At 55.4% G+C, this 20,918-nt stretch overlaps 9 protein-coding genes and 1 non-coding gene across 10 annotated transcripts; 2 read left to right on the forward strand and 8 right to left on the reverse strand.

Moving 5' to 3' along the window:
- Window positions 1-591: 591 nt before the first annotated feature.
- L226DRAFT_570274 (uncharacterized protein) lies at window positions 592-2,675 on the reverse strand (the record flags this gene model as incomplete). Its single annotated transcript, XM_067684419.1, has 8 exons — window positions 592-699; window positions 758-1,041; window positions 1,103-1,383; window positions 1,443-1,593; window positions 1,998-2,209; window positions 2,263-2,275; window positions 2,346-2,415; window positions 2,562-2,675. The coding sequence occupies 8 exons, from the start codon at window positions 2,673-2,675 to the stop codon at window positions 592-594; spliced, it is 1,233 nt and encodes a 410-aa protein (XP_067536635.1).
- Window positions 2,676-3,425: 750 nt separating this feature from the next.
- L226DRAFT_534123 (uncharacterized protein) lies at window positions 3,426-5,506 on the reverse strand. The gene is made up of 6 exons (XM_067680602.1): window positions 5,459-5,506; window positions 5,206-5,406; window positions 4,146-5,145; window positions 3,803-4,080; window positions 3,647-3,748; window positions 3,426-3,581 (listed from the first exon to the last, which is right to left on the reverse strand). The coding sequence occupies exons 1-5, from the start codon at window positions 5,461-5,463 to the stop codon at window positions 3,709-3,711; spliced, it is 1,524 nt and encodes a 507-aa protein (XP_067536636.1). The 5' UTR covers window positions 5,464-5,506; the 3' UTR covers window positions 3,426-3,581; window positions 3,647-3,708.
- Window positions 5,507-5,531: 25 nt separating this feature from the next.
- Window positions 5,532-7,953, reverse strand: L226DRAFT_395861 (uncharacterized protein). The gene is made up of 2 exons (XM_067674523.1): window positions 7,057-7,953; window positions 5,532-6,993 (listed from the first exon to the last, which is right to left on the reverse strand). Exons 1-2 carry the CDS (start codon window positions 7,793-7,795, stop codon window positions 5,720-5,722), a joined length of 2,013 nt encoding a protein of 670 aa, XP_067536637.1. The 5' UTR covers window positions 7,796-7,953; the 3' UTR covers window positions 5,532-5,719.
- A 746-nt stretch (window positions 7,954-8,699) lies between these two features.
- Window positions 8,700-10,793, reverse strand: L226DRAFT_395986 (uncharacterized protein). The gene is made up of 10 exons (XM_067674525.1): window positions 10,738-10,793; window positions 10,521-10,677; window positions 10,210-10,470; window positions 10,111-10,153; window positions 9,773-10,045; window positions 9,611-9,713; window positions 9,350-9,563; window positions 9,169-9,280; window positions 9,008-9,118; window positions 8,700-8,946 (listed from the first exon to the last, which is right to left on the reverse strand). The coding sequence occupies exons 2-10, from the start codon at window positions 10,529-10,531 to the stop codon at window positions 8,743-8,745; spliced, it is 1,332 nt and encodes a 443-aa protein (XP_067536638.1). The 5' UTR covers window positions 10,532-10,677; window positions 10,738-10,793; the 3' UTR covers window positions 8,700-8,742.
- Window positions 10,794-11,377: 584 nt separating this feature from the next.
- L226DRAFT_t102 lies at window positions 11,378-11,470 on the reverse strand. The gene has a single exon. It is a non-coding gene; the product is annotated as a tRNA-Lys (tRNA).
- Window positions 11,471-11,567: 97 nt separating this feature from the next.
- L226DRAFT_461350 (O-methylsterigmatocystin oxidoreductase) lies at window positions 11,568-13,847 on the reverse strand (the record flags this gene model as incomplete). The annotated part of the gene is made up of 9 exons (XM_067675644.1): window positions 11,568-11,712; window positions 11,798-11,953; window positions 12,013-12,141; window positions 12,220-12,491; window positions 12,622-12,750; window positions 12,836-13,100; window positions 13,168-13,356; window positions 13,424-13,553; window positions 13,619-13,847. 9 exons carry the CDS (start codon window positions 13,845-13,847, stop codon window positions 11,568-11,570), a joined length of 1,644 nt encoding a protein of 547 aa, XP_067536639.1.
- A 938-nt stretch (window positions 13,848-14,785) lies between these two features.
- On the reverse strand, window positions 14,786-17,892 carry L226DRAFT_570278 (acid protease; the record flags this gene model as incomplete). The annotated part of the gene is made up of 11 exons (XM_067684420.1): window positions 14,786-15,342; window positions 15,574-15,590; window positions 16,008-16,204; window positions 16,267-16,364; window positions 16,416-16,546; window positions 16,614-16,908; window positions 16,969-17,065; window positions 17,127-17,199; window positions 17,255-17,318; window positions 17,384-17,612; window positions 17,677-17,892. 11 exons carry the CDS (start codon window positions 17,890-17,892, stop codon window positions 14,786-14,788), a joined length of 1,974 nt encoding a protein of 657 aa, XP_067536640.1.
- A 28-nt stretch (window positions 17,893-17,920) lies between these two features.
- L226DRAFT_396081 (uncharacterized protein) lies at window positions 17,921-18,642 on the reverse strand. Its single transcript, XM_067674526.1, has 2 exons — window positions 18,347-18,642; window positions 17,921-18,283 (listed from the first exon to the last, which is right to left on the reverse strand). Exons 1-2 carry the CDS (start codon window positions 18,419-18,421, stop codon window positions 17,978-17,980), a joined length of 381 nt encoding a protein of 126 aa, XP_067536641.1. The 5' UTR covers window positions 18,422-18,642; the 3' UTR covers window positions 17,921-17,977.
- A 189-nt stretch (window positions 18,643-18,831) lies between these two features.
- On the forward strand, window positions 18,832-19,436 carry L226DRAFT_570279 (uncharacterized protein; the record flags this gene model as incomplete). The annotated part of the gene is made up of 5 exons (XM_067684421.1): window positions 18,832-18,931; window positions 18,996-19,013; window positions 19,080-19,119; window positions 19,197-19,298; window positions 19,364-19,436. The coding sequence occupies 5 exons, from the start codon at window positions 18,832-18,834 to the stop codon at window positions 19,434-19,436; spliced, it is 333 nt and encodes a 110-aa protein (XP_067536642.1).
- A 268-nt stretch (window positions 19,437-19,704) lies between these two features.
- On the forward strand, window positions 19,705-20,329 carry L226DRAFT_570280 (uncharacterized protein; the record flags this gene model as incomplete). The annotated part of the gene is made up of 2 exons (XM_067684422.1): window positions 19,705-19,740; window positions 19,790-20,329. 2 exons carry the CDS (start codon window positions 19,705-19,707, stop codon window positions 20,327-20,329), a joined length of 576 nt encoding a protein of 191 aa, XP_067536643.1.
- Between the last annotated feature and the right edge of the window lie 589 nt (window positions 20,330-20,918).

Here is a 20,918-nt window from a genome sequence, read left to right on the forward strand (position 1 = left end):
CTATGCTATCTGACCTTGGGTCCCCCAGCCTCTTGCCTTATCTCTGCCTCGCGGATCGCCGCCCATGGGACGAGGGGGTTTAGCGCTCTTGTTTCACTGTGGCGGAGGTCCTCCACCATCTGCATCGTCCCATTTCTTTGTTGCATCATCTACCGCATCGACGCATCTGTACCATTACTACGATCTCCATTGCGATACCTTTTCCCACACCTACCCATTCATCATCTCTCCCCCCCCCTCCCCAACCCGTACTATGTCTGCTCTCGCGCTACCTGCTGCCTACTATCGTTGCATCATCTACATATCCCGCTTGCTTAATAGAGGCGTCGTATACTGGATCTGGATAGATATGTACGTGCTCTCAGCCCTGTCTTGACTCTTACCTCTGTTTCTATGGGATCGCTTGGCGTCGAGCCATGGACAGCAGGACCTGGTTGGTGCGTGTCTGCGATACTGTTCTCAACGTTGCTGTGTGGCACCAGGAAAACTCTCGTGGCTTGGAGGTCACCGTCTACTACGAGAGGCTCGGTGCTTAGTGAACGTACTGATATGTCAATACAAAGTACTAAGTACTACAAGTCGTCCGCGAGGCTACTCGAGGCTCTTGCCGATACCCTCAATGGCCCGCTGAGGCGCAAGCTGGATGTAGGGATCTTTTAACCTATGCACATGGCGCACAAAGGCTGTCCAGAAGAAGTTCTAGACGAACGATGAGCGGATGGACGACGCATGGCTAAACACAGTGCATGACACTTACCATGCCTAGGATATAGCATGACTTCTTCTCGTCCTGCTTCGAACGAACCAGTGATCGCACACCGCCGTCGCATGACCAAGGAGACGTCAGGAAGGGGCCGGCATTGCAACGGTAGTCAACCCCAAGCCCGTCCACCCCAACAAATCGAAATACTAGGTCGCACTTGTCCAGACCATGGCCTGGCTTGCAGTACAGCCCTGTCCCGATAGTTGAGGGGTCGTTTTCCAGCCATTTGGTCGCGATGGCTTCTACGACGTCTGGAGGAAAGTAGCTGTGACTCGCGCCTAGTCCAGAATAATGGTAAGTATTGAGATCATCGTCCACCGTGATGTATGTCCCACTTACATGAATCAAGGATCAGCCTCAACGGTGCTGCCGGGTCACGGAGCACAATCGGTATGGCGGTCCAGTCCTGAGGGTTTGTTGACCAGTGGCTGGCCTCGGGGTGCTTCGGCACGTAGAGAGTGACAAGAGTAGCTTCGACCACGTAGTGTATACGGTGCGAACCAAGAGGACCGACGGTGGTGGCGTAGAGTGCGATCTCGTCGGTGAATTTAGGGACTAAAGAACTGTTACTCGTCGGAACAGCGCATGGCCAGATATCCCCGAGGTACAGGGAGCTGCCACTGTATCACGAAGACTTCAATACAAAGCGGGAACTCACTGGACAATGTTGATCACTCACGACGGGTCATTCACCTCGATCTTCCTATCGGGGTATCGTAGCCGAAATGTGTATTCATTGTCCTGAGTTACCTGCGCTTGAGGTATGGCGTGGGCATGGGACAGTATGTGGGGCTCACCAATTCCGCATGTCCACCATGATCGGTAGTCCACTACAAAGCGTCAGAAAAGGTCTAGAGCGGTCTCATCGTCAGCGGCTTTGATCTCGTAGAGCGTCGGATATGAAGAGAAGCACAGACCACATAATCACTCTCCTTCCTGCCACGGAATAGTGTCCTAATTGCCCAACCCGAGGTGTTAAGGAACGTATGCCACTTACTGTTCTAGCATATTAAGCCCCAGGATACCCTCATAAGGACGAGCAGCTAGTATCGGATCAACAGCGAGCGCGAGGATGCGCGGAAGGAAGAAGAGGATTCTATTGTCTTTGTTCGTCTTCAAATCGTAGCAGGGAAAGAGGGCTGGTATCGCTTGTTTTCTTCCCCATCTCTTGACGTCTGCCAGCAATCGGGCATGTACTTAGGTTGGCACGAGAGCGTAGCGTGAGAACACTTACAAGCTGCTGTGCCATCATAGTACCTCTGGAGAACCTCGTCGAGATGTTGCTCGTGTTTGGGTGTAGGGAGGACTTTCCGATACAGATGAGCCGTTGAATAGACCCCATCGGTATGCCCGATCTTCTGCCACGACTCCGACGACACAAACGTGAACTTATCGGACTCCTTTTCAATATCAGTGATCAACCCGAAGCCCTGGCCGTAAAACCAACTATGGATATAACTGCTCAGCATGTCTCAAGTCCTAAGGAACATCTAGCTTACGTGTTGGGTTCACCTGAAACCCGGTACAATCGATGGGTATGCCATAGATGGACGTCAGGTCGGATAAGAGGCTGTGTGCTTACCCGTGTCGACAATGAGTCTGTAGTCCGTACGTGCGTAGGGCGCAAATTCTAGACCCTTCTCATCGACGCGCTGATGAAACGATAGATGAGCTCAGATTGACATATCAACTCGTATTATCTACTTGCCATAGGTATCGCATAGAATGTGTCTAGCGCACGGACCCGATCGTAAGTTTCGGTATGTTCATCGCATCGCGGATATTCCAGTGAACGTACTGAGAGTATCCCTATCCGTTTTTCCGACAGTGTACAAAGGTACGAGCGAATTGCACTCTTCTCGAACAACTTGTGCTGTTTGAAGGGTGGTCTGCGGGAGAAGCTCGACGACATGGTAGTGATGCTCTGTTCGGCACCCTTCTAGGTTGGTCGAGTAACTTGGCAATTCACGACCACCCAGGTGTGGATGCTAACGGCCGCAGAACGATGTCATCACACTGACCAATGAGAGGAAGGTGTCGATGAACATACTTGCACAGCGAGACCGTCGATGATCGAGGTGCGTGTGGGCCTACTGGAGGAACCGCCCTGAGACGGAGTATCATGACGTGCTGGGATATCTAAGCATGGCGATTTGCGAGATGTTCTTGTGGTAGTATCAGTGGCGGAGGGCGATCCAGGCCAGGTGAGGTGATCCAGACGTGCCTGCTCAAGGGCAATGTAGGGATCATCTCCATGGCAGAATGCAAACAAGTGAGGTTCGTCCAAGTCCTCGAGATTATCGATGACATAGTAGCCATGAGTGGCACGGGAGTGTAAGCGAATCTGATAACGTAGAGCATCTGACTAAAGGGACGTCAGCTTGAGTTGGGCTTGAATACGGGTTGATGGTCACATCACCTTCAGGATACGGTCGTATCTAATTCTCCCGAAGTCAGGCTCCAGGAGACGGCATGCCCCAGTCAAAGGACTGTCCATGGAGGAGGTATTGGGTGGTGCTGGGATGTCAATGCGATACTGGCTCTGTTAAGAGGTGATAGTCGAGTCCCAGCTAGGGGAGAGGCCCTGCAGTGTATTTCACCGCGCGGCTTTGCCCTTCCACGCCTTCTGCCTGCATCGACAAGCACCTGATCAACGTGGTGGTCAGCATCTAGAAGACTCAAGAAAGAATGCCGTAGGACAAAAGAAGGTTCCCATCAGCGTGAGACGCAACCGATTGCAAAGCTTCATGATACGCTGGCTCATCAACAAAAGTCGGAGTTGCATGAATTCCATGTCCGCGTTCGTCTCATCCTGGAGCTTGAGGGCAATCGATGCCAAGCATGTTGTAAAGTATTGTTAGGCCAGATGGGCGGCGCGCTTACATATGACAATCTGATTCAAACATACTCTCACTAGCTCCAGATGTGTGTTCTTGAGTAGCAAGCTAGCAAATGACTGGCCTTTGTGGGAAAGGTGGTGCAGTACTGCCAACGCAGTCAGTACCGATGTTCACCAAGATACGCAGCTGTGATACTCACATAAATTGAGCGGTGTATCGAGGCTCTGCACATCGTCGAGGATGGTATTGACCCCAGAAGTAGTTGTCGAAACTGTGGGTGAGGAGCGCCACATACTCCAGCCTAGGACATGCCTCGAATATATTAGCAAGCTCCCAACCACGCGCATCCCGTATTCTCTTGCACCGGTTTGTCTCGGCGTTGTTGTCGACGTACAGTCTAACCTCGTCATGGAAGTCCAGATTGAGATTGACAGTACGGAGGGACGCCGTAGATGCCAGTATCCGAGCGATATGAGCCTGAAGGAGTGATGCAAGTCAGTGTATTTTCGCACCCCGCGGATGTGTCTGAGATATATACGAACGTGAGGGACTACTTGCTTCCTGTTCTTGCGGTAGCGATGCAGCTCGAGATGCGATAAATGAGGGAAGGAGCCGGAAATGTGTCTGAGTAGTTCATCGTCATCTCCATCTGTCTCGTAGACAAGTCCCAATGCATGCAATCTGGGCATCTCCATCCGTCTCAAAAGCGATAGGCACTCGGACGATGACAAGATGGGCGCAGACCAGTGCTTGGAGACATCGGGGATTGCGATATGGTAGAAATAACGAGGATGATCGCACAGCGAGAGCTGCGTCAGCGACCTGCTATCAACAGTGAATATGGCATCATTTGGATCGGGATACGCGAGTGTTAAAGACCGTAGCTCGAAGAGAACACCGGGCTTTCCTCCTCCCCCGTGCTGTGGTGTTGGGCCTAGAATAGACAATCGGCCTTGTGAGTCCTTCCTGGCAAGCTGAATGAAGAGCGCCTCGAGGCGAGGCAGAGTGCTCAAGAAGTCGCGGAGGAGAGAGGTGACGGATTGGTGAGGAGACTGGCCTGTGAAGCACAGCTCACGGAGCTGCGGCCAATGCAGATGGACCATACGATCCAGCGGCACGACCTCGATCGGTAGCGTGAGCGATCGCACTGTCTCGCAAATCCGCAAAACCAGGGGTGAGAGTGAGAGGTATTCGATGGCGTAGGGATCCGCTAAGTCGGAGAACGTGGATCCTACCGAACGGGATGGGTCATTATCTAGGGTTCGCCAAATGCTGGGATTGTAGGAGAATGACGTAAGTTGAAGCGGGAAGGACATAAGATCATGGCCTGGATGCGGGAAGATGCCTATGAACGAGGTCGTCCGCTCAAAAGTGATTGAAGTGATGCTTGGATGGGAGAGACAGCGCTTAAGGGCTTTCCAAGGAATGTCGCCGAGGTGGTAACCACAGAGCGTCACTGCACAGAGCTCTGGAAGATGCGGGAGCTCTGGGCCGAACGAATCTGCGAAGCGCTCCACAAGACGACCTAGATAACTGAGGTGGCTGAGCAATAGTAATGATCAGCGACTGGATTGGACGACAACCGCTGCAAGAGCGACTTACCGAACGAACGGCCGTATATTCTCCGGCGGAATGCCTCTCCGGCCACTATAGGTGGTAACGCAGCGAGAGAAGAGGATAGGAGCGCATATGTCACGCAACCTCCGAGATGTAGAAGCTAGGGTGGCGAGGTCTCCTTTGTTCTGGAGAAGGAGAAGCTCGGCGACAATGACCCGGAGCACGTCTTCTGCCAGATCGCTGAGCCTGAAGAAGTCTCAACAATAACGCGTAGTACCACAATTATAGAACTACTCACAACATGCCTAGCGCAGATGTCTGACTGGTGATTTGGGGGAGCGAGTCGTTTCCGTCAACGATGATGACGAAGAAGCGTGTTAATGTGCGACAAACACTGACTAATGATCCTGGTCTACTCGTGGGAATTGCACTATTAGTCTACTTACAAACGGCAAGCGAAAACCAAGTCAGCACCGATCAGTACATGCACTAGCTAACACCTGGTAGCTGAACGTTCCGAAGTGCCGGCAGTGTAAAAAATAACACCCACTCCATCGAGCTAGCGATGCACTCCGGCCGCGAACACAATCGCGACTACGCACGCTGCGAGAATCAAGATCCCGCTCACTGCGGCAGCAACCCGACACTTCCTGATCCATGGATCTGTCCGTCTTGTGCAACGGAAGCATCCCTTGAGCCTCCGTGTAGGGGTGGTATCCCTGATATCCTTGTTCGGCGGTGTGAGGGATTCGAGGGAAGGCGCCACGAGGGGATACCATGAGGATGACTTTGCCTTCTTCTCCCCGACCTCCTTGCCAGCGGTGGCATCGGTGTCCGCCCTTCCTTTTCCATCCGCCTTCACCAGCGGCCTCTCCGTCACCACCTTCGCAGGCGGCGTCTGGCGCTTATGCCACAGCGGGAGGACCGATCCCCGCTCTTCCTCTTGGACCTCTCCGTCACTCGTGAGAAGCCACCCGCCGATGAGCCAGCACCACGGCATGATGAAGCCGACGCAGAAAAGAATGAAAGCGGAGGAGAACCTCTTCTCCTTCTCTCCGGACGGCGGGAAGACGAGACGCTGAGAGCCAAACGAGAGGCCCTTGAGCCATCGTCTGTCGAGGAAGGACTCGTCTGCCGGGGACGCGGAGCGCGTACGGAGGGCCGAGGTATTCGGGGCTGTAAGCGAAGAGTTCCGCGAGCGGGAATGCGTGCTCGGGGGCGTCGGGTTGTCAGGCCTCAAGCTTGTGCGGCTGTTGGGCCTGGTGTGCATCTGCCCGAATTCATCCGCCCCGTGGCTGAGGTCATACAACCCCGCAGGCAGTCTCTGCGCCGGATGGGTTGCGTTCGGGGTCTCGTCCGCGTCCGTCGTCATGCTCTCCCCTCTCGCGCTGTCAGACGCGAACGAGCTCGGATCGAGGTACACGTTTGGACCAAGCTCGCCGAAGGAAAAGCGTTGCCCGGGCTCGGCAGTGGGCGTGTTGAGCGAGACAGATGGGGCAGTGATGAAGCTGCTCGTGCGTGCGCTCGCAGGTCCGCCGTATGATGCGCCATCCTCGTATATCACGGACACCTTGTTGGTCTGTCGTGCGCTCCCGATCACTGTAGGTAGAGATGGAGGGGCCAGCCGCGACTTGCGCGGGACGGGTGCTGCCGCCCCCGTAGGCGAAAGCCTGCCCTGTGGCCCCTGCACACCCATCACGGTCTGGAAGTTCGGCCGGAGGTCCAGGGGAGGAATAACTGGGGGCGCGGCAGAGATGTTGGACTTGTGAGTGCTCGTCGAGGTCTGGCTGAGCGAGCGTTTGAGTGGGCGATTTATGAATGCGTTGTGGCCATCTGTAACGTCATAGCGGCTTTGAGTTCAATACGCACGCATCATGGGAACCATGCTACACTCACTTATCCTGTCGAATGTCCGCGTGGAATCTGGTGTTCGAGGCACGCTGTCAAGAGACAACTTCCTGTGTGGCGGAAACGGGACCTGCTGCTCGTGTATAGGCGAGAGCTGCTTTGGCAGGGTGTGTCCTGTTGTCCCGTTCCGCAACGACCGGTCGCTCTCTGCATCCGAGTCCTCCGAAGCATACATGGAATCCGTCGCCAGCTTAATTGACCTTGAGCTTCTTCTCCCTAGGGATGAAGGCCGAGGATGACCCGGCTGCGAGGCTGACGTGCTCAACAACGGGGTCAGCAGCAGAGACGGCGAGGACGCGGACCGACTCATCGGCGCCGCGCCCCAACCAGCCGTCGTGGGCGTGGTAATGACCATGCTCATGCCGCTGACGCTCTTGGTGGGGCTGTCCTGTCCGCTCTGCCTCTGCAAGTGCGAGTAGGGATGGTGGGGAGCCTTCCAGAGAACGTGCGGCGGTCCGGGATATTGTATGTCGGGTGCGGCGGAGGTACTGATGGAACTGGAGAGACGAGAGGACTGCTTGCGGGTGAGTAATGGGGTGCTGTCTGAGTGCCCATCGAGGCTGGTACGGCGGCTGACATGTCCGTTAGCCTCCTCGCTGCTCCTGCCAGCCTCCGTGCTCGTTCCCGCCAGCGGATCCCGCTCGTCACGCCGAAACCTATCGGTGTTCAGAGAGGATGTGCTGGCTCCAAACATGCGTGAGATGGTGCTGACTGTGGCGTTGAACATCTTGTGAAGTCCCAAGCTCGATGTTGAGCAAAAAATCAATAAGTGATGCGGGCTAGCCGGAGGACGGTGCAGTGTTTGCCCTGACAATACCAGCAGCAGTAAAGAAGGGCCTCGCTGTCCTTGACGTGCTCCGGGTACTTATACGCACTGGGCCGCATAGCCGCAGGACCACGGGGCAAGGGCCGGGAAGAGGCGCGAAATGAACCTCGTGTGTGCCGCGTCTTGCGATATGAACGGCTTCGATGTACCTGCACGCTGGGGCGTGGAAGGGTCTGAAGGAAAGCATACGTCAGGGTTAGCAAGGAGGGTAAGTGTCGAGTACTGTACATGCATACATTGTCACGGTCGGGTGTTCGGTGGAGTATTTGCGGCGCCAGCGCTTATTGAACGATTGAGCATTCTCGAGTGCACGACGTAGCCCGCGCAGTCGCATGCGAAGCGGATCCGTATCCTTCCTCTCTTACGGTTTTTGATGGGCATAATTCGTATTTGTATCTCGAAACGGCGGCGCATCGAATTCGTCGTGATAGCTGGAAGACGGAAGCAGTAGAGACTCGAGGAGGCCGTCTCTCTCGTGGTCCACTCCGTCGCAAGCCCGGCAGTAGTTCGCAAGGAGCCGGATCAGATCGACGCAATTGCACTTGCAAGGTTTGCTCTGGAGGCTGTCCACGCAGGCAGGAAACGGCATGATAATCATGATGCATGGTGGAGGAGACGAAGTGGCGGTGACAAGCGCCAGCTTCGCCGAAGCAGGCCGAACTTGAAGCGCCTTAGAAACGTGAACCCATTTCTATGTTGTCTCCCCGGACAAGGACATCCAGTCAGTTCATATCCGACTCTCCGCATTCGTACAAGGCTATAGTACAAGGGAAGACAACAATGTTTGGTCTCTGGTGGGTCAATCTCTACGCTGGCGACGGTTACCTCGCCCTGAACATTCAGCCTCTTCAATGAGCACTGCTGGTACTGCCATCCTGTGCTGCATACGCAGAAGATGTGCTGACTAGCTCAGAAAGGCTACCACAGCGGCGAGCCTCGAGTTGAGGGTCAAACATAGGGGATGAGATCCGCCCACAGTGTTCATCGGCTAGTTTCTCGTTGAGGGACTTTTCGACCGCGCATACGATGATGATGAGCGTCGGATACATGCCCTGATAGTAACATGTGTCCAGAGTGTCAGCAATAATTCGCCGGATCAGCCTTTGGACTCACTACTAGCGGGACGAGACAGCTGCTCATCACGTAGTAAAAATTTGCGAACGCGGGCGTTCTGGTTTGGAGGAGCGGGGACTGGTCTGAATACGCATACACCGCTATGACAACCTAGGCAGTAGTCAGATACTGTTTGGATATCGGAACCTAGCTCCGCTCACCCAGAGGGCACAGTAGAGCAAGCCGGACTCGACGAGCAGCGCGAGAGTGCGCTCTACTTGCGTGCGGGGGGAAGACTCCCTCAAGTATGACATGATGAAGCGGCGATGCTGCCTGTATCCGGTCCGTTTCAATTCTAAGCTTTCCTCCATCAAGTTGGTACATGAGAATTGAGAAACGCACCAGCCGCGGTATCCAATGAGTATTGTCGCGATGACGTTGGTAAATAGGGATGAGAACACGGCGACAAAACCCCACACATCTCCAGTGAACATAGTCCCGCTATTGCTGGTCAACCCAGGAGGTGCTTCAAAGCTACTGCTGTCTCCGATGGAGTCGGTGAAGATATAGTGGGGTTCAAGCCCGCAGGCATCTCCCGTATCCATAGCCCCGGTTACTGTGAACGTCAGAACACGACACCGGGAGAGTGAGCAACAGACATACACATTGTGAGGAGAATCATCACCACACAGACACATCGGACGATCCGACTGTCTGCCCAGAGCACCCAGGCACGCCACCAGACAATGGAGTCTCCGATGACGACCTATTTTGAGTATATAACTCAGTGAAGGGGTGGAGCGAAATCTGAATGAAAGTACGCACATTGACTGTCAGCGCCACGGTACCTGTACAACCCTGGATGTCACGGCTCTGTTTGTAATGATATGGACTCTGCGTCCCCTGCGAGTTGCCATGACAGCTGCTGGAGGCAACTTCGGAGCTCGACTCAAGCTCTGCGATGTGAGATCGCGCAGGATGTGATATACCTGGGCCGCGGTAACAAGAGTCGTGACCCAGTACGCGACGGTTGAAATCCACATAGCGACGATTGCGGCAAGCATGATGGCGATCGTTTTTCGTGTTGCCCCCTTCCAGCTGCAGCACGTGGAAGCGAGAAATCTGAGCGTCCGAGTACGCTGCATACTGTGGGCGTTGCGTACCAGAGAACATAAGCCGCCACCACAGTGAGAACGGTGAACAGTCCTGCGGGGCACTTTTTAGCACACTCGAGTCCCTAGCAGACGATAGACCTGACATACCAAAGAACATGGTAAGCAGCGTCACCTCGATAATAACCTCCTTCAGGTAGACATCTTCGAATGCGAATGTCAGCTTGAGTTCCTCTCCGGTCGAGTTGACACTTTGCGACAGGTTCGCCAGCGCGGCCTGGGATATGTTCAGATGAGTCATAGCTCCTTGCGAGACTATTGAGGAGCTCAGATCCATGTGGGGAAAAGCAGAGGTGTCGGGGGGAGAAGGGAGCATGTCTGGGGTGGATTCGTGCAAGTCGCTGGGCGCACCTGTGAATAACATCAAGTCTGCGGTCAGAAACGTGGAAGATCGCTCCAACCTATCAGCCATCGTAATGGCTACGTATGATGTATCCGGTAACGTCTCTGACAGCGTGAGTGACTACATACAACGTCGATCTGGGAAAGCAGTGGGGCGGTGCATTCCTGGGATCAAAGTTATCAAGTTGGTGCTGCGTGCATCAATTCTCATGAGGACTGTGGTGGGAACGCTCGTTGTCAGTGAATATCTAATCAACTGAGAAGCATCTGACGCACCACGTCGTCTTCTATGTATTACGCATAGCCACTCTAGACTTGAGATGTACAAAGCACAAGCTCCTCGTCGCGAGCCCGCACACTGGCATGCCTGGATCGAGCGCTTCGTCGGACCCCCTCAGACCAGATAAACCCACACTGCGTGTCGTTCGTTGAACAACTCGGAGATCAGGTCACACAATCGCAGATGTAGCTGGACGAGCGGTCGGTGTTCATCGATCACTGCGGCGGGGAGCTAGGAGGGACAGACTAATTAGCCTTAGGCCATCTCCGGCACGACTCGGTAGTAATACTCAATTAGCGATTGCGATCCTGCCGCACAATGCCATGATGCTTCTACCTCAGCTCTCCAGGACTGCCACGAGCTGTCATGCTGAGAGTGACAAGTTGACCGTCGTCGTGGACATGCCAGGTCATCGACGCTAAGAGCTGTCATGCAGTTTCCTTGAGAGAGCCAGTGAGATGAGCGGAGCATCTGCCGTTTCTTTGGCAGGCTTACTCCCTAGAAGTGGCTTACGTTCTTCATGTGGCGTGGAGGACATGGTTGGAGCAGAAGATATTGAACAACGACGCTCGCTTAGCTGCGGAGAGAATGGTTTGGAAGAGACGGAAAAGAAAACACTAAGCGACAAGCTCCATTAGCCCACCGCGAGGGTCGAACTCGCAGCCTTCAGATTCCCGCCAACGTGTGTGGATAAGAGTCTGACGCTCTATCCGATTGAGCTAGGCGGGCCATGCGCAGAACTCTAAACGCAAAAACAACATCGGCATGGCCTTGTGATTGCAAGAATCGACAGGGGCAAACTAATCGTACAAACGCCTCAATCGTGTCAAATCTCCACACCATCTTTATCACGAAGCACCGAACGGCTCCAGCGAGCCATAGCCTCCGGGACACGGGCCTGCGCCTCCAAGATCAGAACCTCAGCCTGCGCCGAGCGCGGTGTGATCGTGCAGCGAGCATCCGCAATTTGCCTGCAAAGCAGCCATGCAATGCAATATGAGCTCCTCAAGACTCACAGTCGTGGAAGGTAGGCAACAGGAAAAGAAGAGAAAAGACAGAATGACGTACGAGCCCAGCCCGTTCGTCCACTCCGGCACAATCTTGACAGGCCGCCCGCGTTCGTCGAGGGGCGGCCCGATGTCGAAGCAGTGCAGCACCGAGGCCATGTTGATGAACATCATGTCGTCTGCGAAGTGTCTCCCGGGGCAGATCCTGCGTTCGTGAGAGGTAGACCGCAGTGAGCACTGACCGGCACGGGTGGGGGGACTGACCTTCGTCCGTACCCGAAGACGTAGTCAGCCGGATCACGCACAGACGGGTCGAGCTTCCCGTCCTGTATGAAGCGTTCCGGACAGAACGCCCCCGGCTCGTCGTATACTTCCGGGTCGTGCATGCACGCCCTTCCACGCACGCAACTTCAAGTCAGCTTCACTGTGACGAAAACGCCAACAATGAAAATGAGAAGGAGCGAAACGCACCAGGTGTTCGCAAACACGACCGTCCCCGCGGGGATGAAATACCCGTGCAGCTCGTCGTCCTCGATCGTGGCGTGCGGCAGGCTCAGCGGCGTCGAGTTGTGCCAGCGCACCATCTCCTTGATGAGTGCGTTCACGTAGATGAGCGAGGCGCGGTCGCTGAAGTCGGGTAGGCGGTCGGGGCCGACGACGGCGTCGAGCTCGGCGTGCGCTTTGCGAAGGACTTCGGGGTGGAGAGATAGCGCGACGAATGCGCCTGTGAAGGTTGAGAATGTCTGACAAGGGCGCAAGGCGGTGAGATGTAATTGTGATTGTGAAGGCGGACCGAAGGGGAGATGCTCACTGTCTGTGCACCGGCTGCGTTCGGACTGATATGAGCTGCATGCCTTTGTATGAACGAGCGACATGACGCGCACCCTGGAACGCGACCGACGCAACGTTGCTGATGACATCTTCCTCCTCCGCGCGGGCCTCTTCTGTCAGTCCAGCACGCGCCAGCTTCGTGAGCAACTGCCCCACCATCGAGCGGCCCTTCTCTCCCTTCTCATTCTATCGAAAACGTCGTTAAGCCATATAGCCATATACGCACATCGTACCCAACAAAAAGTGTTCGACTCACCAGAGTTTCCTTGACCTCCCCGTAAGGCACATACTTCGCCGACCACGCCGCCGCTCTCCACTTGTTCGACAGGCGCTTGAACTCGGCGCCGGGGAACCACGCGGGGACATACCGCAGGAAGGGGAAGAACTGGACGAGGTACTTGCCGGGCACCAAGCCCTGTGCGACTCCCTCCTGTGCGTCGTGAACCAGGGTGACCTGTCTCTCTATCTTGTCGTCGCCCTCGATGTCGTACACGACCTTCGTCATGCTCGCAGTGGAAGTGCTGGATCGACGACGATCCCATGTCAGCGATCGACTCGGATCCGACGTCGGAACGTGTCTGTACTGACTACCGGATATGCTTCTTGAAGTTGGCGGGATCTTTGAACAGCTTGTACAAGAATCGGTGTGCTTCCGCCCGTTGCACGGGACGGCAGCCCTCTACCGCTCCTGGATGGAAGTATTGCCACATTGTCCGCCGATGCCGCCTCCACCACGGGCCATAGTACATGAAACTGAAGTTCCAGTGTGCCCCGGTCCTGAGTGTTGCGTGTTCTAGTCAGTTCCCATTCCTACGTTGGTGGGAAGGAAGAGGCAACAACTGACAGCTCGAGCATAACCGTGTGCTCACGATCGGACGTGTTGGCGGACCGCTTGTCGAGGTACTCGAAGATGACCTCGGGGCTCCCGAGGACGACGATGTGTGTGTTCAGGATCTGGACGTGCACGATGTCGCCTGCAGTCCGATGGGAGCTTCAGGACCAACGTATCGTGCGCAAGGGCGTTCGTATTAGAACTCACCATACTGCGCACAGAGATCCCGATAACCTATCCATGGCTTGAATCTCGGGGCGTTGTGGACGTTGCCGACAAGAGGCAGGCCTTTCGGACCAGGCGGCAACGGGCGACCTCGAGAGCGCTTCCGCCAACCGATCGCCGACTGCAAGTAGACAAGCACTGCCAGCAGGGAGAACGCAACTAGGATCGGGCTTAGGGAGGAGACACCATGGATGTATGGTTGGAAAGACATGGGGTAGGGATGACGTCCCTTGACATGGGTGCTCGCTTTTAACACATACCCTTATCCCTGCGCTCCGTGTGAGGACGTCTCCCATTCAGAAGAGACCAAAGGGTTAGAGTTCATCCGATCCCGAGCTGCTGCTCAATGGCGGTAATTGAGCGCAGTGCCACTGCATACGGCAACGCCATTCAAGTGAGTTCGAATTCCATCAGAGGATCATGTGGGATGCAGCTCACCAATAACAATCGGGTGACCTTTGCGCTTCCGAAGCAGACAAGAGTCTGTTCTGTGTCGTTCCGAGCAAGCCATCCTTATCACCTTCAGTATCTGGGCCAGTCGCTATTCAGGACTTGGGGGCCATACACCTGAGAGCAGCATGGTCCTTGGCGGCTGGGACCAGAGGGAATGATTGACGTTGATCTACTGGACGCCTCGATGTCAGAGCCCGAAACAGTTGAACTCAGGCAACAGTCGAGTCGTGCTGGTGCTGTGATGACGACTGGGGACTTGTGAGTGGGAGGAATCAAGATGTTCTGAACTCAGAATGAGGAGACGAAGAGACGGAATGCTCAAGGGTCGGGTGGGAACATGAGATGATATTTAGAACTCAGAGCATGCGAACGGACGGCGACAGATGGGTGAAGCAAGGAAACGACTAGCTCATTAAGGATAATGCAATGCAACGTATCGGGAGCGGGGGGATCGTACACACAACAACAGGAAGGACGGCGGGGGAGTAGCAACAGCAACGATTGGACAGTGTACATTACGTTCGATACCAGGGTTAGTGGGAATATGGGGCTTGCGAGAGTGCGTGAGGATCCGACCGGGAGACCAGAATGTGCGGGGTATCGCTGCATGCGTGCAGCGTGGTCGGTGTATGTGGGCAATATCCAAGGAGGGTATGTCCGCAAGCTGGCATTGTTCAAGAATCCACGCTTGATTGTTCAAGCCTCGACGATTGCAGCGGCGGGAGTTGTCTCGGCGGTCAGCGAGAGCCCAGGGACGTCCTCGTGCGTGCTGGCGGCGGATGGGACGGTCTTCTTCGGGGATGCGGACGACGAGGCCTCCGAGTCCGCTGCTGAAGCTGCCTCATCCTCCTTCACCTTGACATCCTCCTCGCCTTCAGCATCAGCATCAGCGTCCTCCTTCTCCTGCGGCTTCTCCTCGCCCTCTGCCGTCGCCTTCAGCTCAGGAGAATCGGGAAGGGGCACCGCAGCAGCCTCCTCCGCACCCGTTGCTGTCTCAGGCTCGGCCTTCTCCACCTCTGCCTTTTCCTTCGTGGCTGACGACTCTGGCTTGGGCTTTTCGTCCTCGAGCTCGACATCGCGGACGCCCTGTGTGACCTCCTTCACCTCCTCCGTCTCCTTCTGCTGCTTAGGCTCCTGCTCCTCGGACTCGGACTCGGCACGGTGTCGCTTCGCGGGGGTCGTCTCGCGCTCATCGTCGTGTTCGCTGGTGCTCAGCCTGCGTTTGCGGCCAATCTGAGGTGCGGTCGAGGTCGCTGTCGGTCCGCATCCACATCAGCGTCGATCGGGGCAAATTACCGGGTATTGGTTCCATTCCGAGGGCATTCGAGAAGACACGGAGGCGGTGCCGGTGCGTAATTGCATTAGAGGATTCGGGATTCGAGAAGAGGGGCGCCGAACGGGGAGAAAGGGCGCGTGTCAGCCGCGTGTATACCAGCCAAGTAATCGGTGCGATCGGGGAGAGTCGCAGAACGCGAGAGACGCACCGTCTTCGCTCCAGGGCCTGTCCGGGCGGGGGATGAATGAGCTGGATATGCGGCGGAGGAGCTTGTACATGGCGTGGTGGTGCGATGGGGAATAGATGGGCGCGCGTGCAGTAGAAGACACCAGCAGCGGAGAAGACAAGCAGACAAGGAGACGCGAGCGCGGGGTATGCGGGGCGCGCGACGCGACGTGGCGCCCCCTTTTTCTCAAATCGCAGATCGCTGTTTGCCTTTGTTTGTAGTCCCCATCACGGTCACGTGCGAGACGCGTCGTGCTATTGTCCGACGTCCCCGCCCTGCTTTTGTTCCGGCAGCATGGGGTCAACTCACGTCAATCACGCAGGCTCCTATATTGCCTGGATCGAAAACGAAAGCGGCGAAAGACCAAATACAACACGACAAAGCATGTACAGGAAACGAAGACTGCATGGACATACCACCTCCGCAGCGACAAGTTCAATCGAGAGATGCCAAGGACCGGGTTCAAAGCAGACTCCACAGGCAGCTCTAGCGAGGTGCTTTCGGAAGACAAGTCTTGCAGACCGCGGCTGACATCCATCTCACGGATGAATGCGTTAATACGCACGGCGTTCATAGTGTGGAACTCATCGAAGGCCTGAGCCATATTCGTCGCCTGCGATAGCGTAAAGGGTAAGTCAGTCATGGCTGACTGCAGACTGCTCTCCAACGCCTTACCTCGATGATCTGAACGTGTGACTCTGAGGATCCATCGCCCTCGCCATAGTGGTGGAGCACATGGAGGTTCCTCAGGACGTTCAGTCCTATCAAGAACGCTGCCGCTGAAGTGAACAAAGCATTCACCGTCGGCAAGCTGAACGACTCACGAATTTGGGTGTCGATGTTGCTCTGAAATAGCCCCTTGCACAGCGGCTTCCACGTCCCCGGGCTGTCTTCCGCTTCCCCGATGGCATACACCTCCGTCATGTCAATCGGATGGATTCCATACGCCGTCTCACTGAGTATTGCCCTCAAATGCTCAGTCCGGGTGAAACACTCATATCGGGAGTAGACGAAGGACGCACCCAAGCAGAATAGACACGTTCATCCTCGTATCGCACGGCACGCTCCACGTCCCGTCCTCCAATGGCGAAGATCCCGCGACAGGGCTGTATATCGCTCTCACGTACTCGGGCGGCGCAAACGTCGCGTAGACCCCCGAGTCGAGGATGAAACGGAGTTCGTCCGTGTCGGAATCGCTGGGATTGACTACGATTCCGTCGACGAGGAAGCCGCGGGAGGCAACGTCCCAAAATCGGCCGGTCATGAGTGGGATTTTCGGTGCGTCGAGGATCGCGGAGAGCCCTGGACGAACTGCGCCTGCGTGCGGCACGTGAGCATGGCATGTCGCACAGCAAAATGTAGGAGACCGGGACGCACCGAAGGTCACCAATCCGCTGGTTACCAGTCCTGTAGCGTCCCGCGGTCTGAAGGACAGAGTGAAGAACTGTTCTATCTCGGGATGGCCCTTAAACATCTGTGTACCCATGTCGCAGTTAGCCCTGCTCTCGAAAGAAGGGCCAAGTCACAGGACGTACCGTTGCGAGGAACGGATCTGCATCCCAGGTTGTCTCCTCCAAGACCTCCCTGACCACACTCCATCCTCCTGGGCTATGCAAGGCAATTTTGATCAGTATAACATCGCCAAATTCGACCCGGGACGTACGGAGCCAGTCCTAAGATCCCCTCGTTTCCGTATTGCGTGATATTCGTCGTGCCCGGCACGTTCACTACGATATATACAACACGTCAGCCTCCCGGTCCAACACCCGTGCATGTGCTGCGCACGACGCACCGAACGACTGGTTGTACACGACCAGGTTGTCTCTGCTCGCAGAAGGAACTTGAACCGTGGCGTATTGGACACTTCCGAGTGCATAGGTGTACACGTCCTCCACGCCGTACTCTAGGAGCGCGGAGACGCCTGTATCCGCGATGATAGGAAGGGGCCTTCCTGCATCCGGTTCGGGTGTTCCAAGAGTGGTGTCGACCCAGAGGTCGCTGCTTCCGGTGTCGATTACAACCTAGCGCGACGAGAACGCTATGAGACTATAGCTCTTCTACGGAACGAGGTGGGACGTCACGTACCTCGTGCATTGACCCTGCTACGCTGACATTCGTGACATATATGCGGTGTCCCACGAGCTCCTTGGAGGATGCGAGCGAAAATGCGATACTGAGCGGACCTCCTGGATCCGCAACCCTCGATGCTTCGGGTAGGCTCGCGGCTAGGACATCTAGAGGGAAAAGGATAGCAAGCACAGTCACAGCATAGAGGGTATCCTGCGCCCAATGTCGACGCATCAAGGAAGAACGAAGATGGTCAAAGACACTGGCAGCAGGGTACTGAGGGTCGTTATAAGAATAACCGGGCCCTGCCCTTCCGCAGTCATCCAGCCAGCAGCCGCACGATACCCGTGCCACATCGCCGCGCTCCCCGCAAGTAGAGTTGGGTGCTGTCCGGTGGGCTGACGGGCCATGCGGGCGGGTGCAGACAGGCGTTAAGATGTGCGAATGTAATCAGACTCGCAATCGACGTTGGAACAGACACGACAAGACACAGACAGAACCCACTCCAGGTGCAGCATATGTACAGTAACTGCCGCCTCCGTGAGAGGGGCTGCCTGATAATGCATGCCGTATACCGTACGCTGCGGGGCCTGCGCATCCGTACGTCTTTGATTGTGAAGTCTGTCTGGGGACACGGTTGATATCGATCAGGTTCCACGCCTAGAATACTTCTTAGAAGCGTACTGACCTTGAATGTTTGAACCAGGACGTGAACCGGCTCCGGGCAGCGACTAAGTAGCAGCCTATCACTCGTCTTCACCATTGGCGATCCCGGAGCGCGCACCTCTACTGCAGATCTATTTCCCGCAGCTGTCTACCTTCCGCTGAGTCGCCGACTGTCGTGTCCATCCCAGAGGCCGGCGGCAGGCAAATGTCCCATGCTGCGGCCCTGCGGTGACATCTGTCGTTATTTGTTTTAGCATTCTGTGGTCGAGCACGCGTGTAAGACAGATAAGCAAGAGTATCTGTAGGGCTCAAAGCATGTAAGAATACAATCCAGGGAAGACGAGGTCATTAGCCTCACGACATCGTGGTACAGAAGAGACCGGCATCCCCGAGGCGTTCGGTATGTTCGCTACAGCGTCTACGGAACTAGCGGTGTGCCTGGGCGTCTGTGTTTCGCGGTGGCAGACGCGGAGCGGGGTGCGGGGCAACGTACAGTGTACTATCATCATGTCTGCTGCTGTCGCCGTCGTTGCTGGGGACGACCCTCGGGATGTTTCTGCGGAGACGAAGCTTACTTTGCCTGAGGTATGGCGGGTCGATTCGGTTGGTGAGTAGCAGATTTCAGAGTCGGGCCACTATCGGCAGGAATGCTGACACCGAACGGGTCACAGACGCACTCTCTTCTTCCAGTATGTGGCGTCGTGGTTATTGAGCTATGAGGGGCGTGGAGAGACTAATGTTGAACTGTGCGGTAGTGATGTTCATCTCGGGAATGATTATGGTCACTCGCAACCGGTGCGTTTCGCCTTCACCCTCCTTCGTGCGAGGTTATTATGATCCATGGCTTAAACATCAACCCTCCATGCTTGCAGGTACCTCGCATGGCCAGCTCTGCTCCTGTCGGTAAACAGCGTCATCAACCAACACCCAATGCGGACAAAGGAGGGCGGCCAGAACAACATCAGTGTCCTCATGTGCGTCTCCTGTTCCTCTCCTTCCCTGCTGCCCACGAGTCCTGAGACGAGCGAACCTCTGCTAGGCTGGGTTTTGCTGCTATCATTGCTTCGTACCTCCCTCTCTTGATGATCACCCCCCAAAAGCCTGTTGCTTGATGTATTCTGGACTCCTCTATCATTATATTCCTCGTATACCCTACCCCTGTCGTCCTGGACGCGTCAACAACAGCCACCACGAGAATCGGCGAGTGGCCTGCAACAGTTGCCGGCCCCCGCTTGACTCGACATGTACGTAAGAACAAGGCCACGCCGTCGCCACGCCTTCATGGATAATCGCAGGAAGGTACTTCTCACCGGTGCTTGGTGCGTTCATCCTCCACACCATACTTGTCCCCGACGTCCCGCAGACTCCAGCTCCGTGATCATGTCTCACACATACATGGACGGCAAGCCCATGATGGTCGGTTTTGTGGCGTGTAGCCCTTTCCCTCGTTGACGTGCTTTCTCAGGCCTTAAATGCGATGCAGAGTATCACAATCCATGGTCTCGCTACACGCGACGATGGTACACCGACGAAGTTGGAGATCAAGCGCACTGCTCCAGACAGCTCGAAGAAGAAGTTTTTCCCTTTGCTCTTTAACGGTTCCAGGGACACGACGGTAATCCCTGAGATTCCACCACCGACTCAGTCCCGCCTCCCTCCGGATGGAGACGTTATGCTGGAGCTACAACTTGGGGACGTACTGGGACAGAACGACCGCAACGTCGTGTACGCAGTCAGGGTCACCAATGCGGACAGCGTTGCCTGCTACGTGCCACCCTTGGTCATGAAAGTCGCTCGACTGTTCAAGGGCCGTAACGTCTCTGAGGAGGCCGGGATGTATCAGGACCTGGAATGTCTCCAGGGCTCGATTATTCCGAGATGCTTCTGGTACTTCTGTGCTACGATTGACCATACGCAGGTTGCGATCTTGCCATGGGATGGACCCGACTGCGAATATCCCAGAAAGTTGGACCCTCATATCCCTTTTTCCCTACCACACCTCTGAGTATGATGCTCTTGGAGCGGCTGGGAGACCCTATCCCAACGGGAAGCGGTATAGAGCCTGAGAACATGAGGTGAGCACAATGCACGCCCCTTGTCTTCCTTACACCGCTAACGGACGCGGCAGACGCGACATGCTGGACATGCACGACGAGCTTGCTCGTTTTGGGGTTGCCTATATCGATTGGGGTCTGCGCAACTTCCTCCTCGCCCCACCGTCTCCCCCACGCCATCTCCGAACCACGATCATCTATATTCCATCCGTCTCTTTGACTTCGAGTTCTGCGTACGCACCAACACTACACCTCAGCTTCTCAATGCAGACACCGTGGTCCATGTGGAGAACTTGATCTATGACATCGTCTATCATCCTTCCTTCCGTCCATTCCACCTGCCTTCCGTACAGTGGAAGTGAGTCGTCTTCGCATCCTTGGTTGTATCTCATGATCGCCTCTGTTTTGTGATACTCTTGTATGCGCACGCTTAATGTCTTAAACGGTTTTGCTGAATCATTTCATGCACCGCCCGCGCTCTTGTCGTATCGCCGCACGACAGGCGGGCTCTTATAGTATATATGTGATGGCGTTCGATGA

This window comes from Lentinus tigrinus, assembly GCF_003813185.1.
Source record: "Lentinus tigrinus ALCF2SS1-7 unplaced genomic scaffold L226scaffold_9, whole genome shotgun sequence".
Classification (NCBI taxonomy): Eukaryota; Fungi; Basidiomycota; class Agaricomycetes; order Polyporales; family Polyporaceae; genus Lentinus; species Lentinus tigrinus.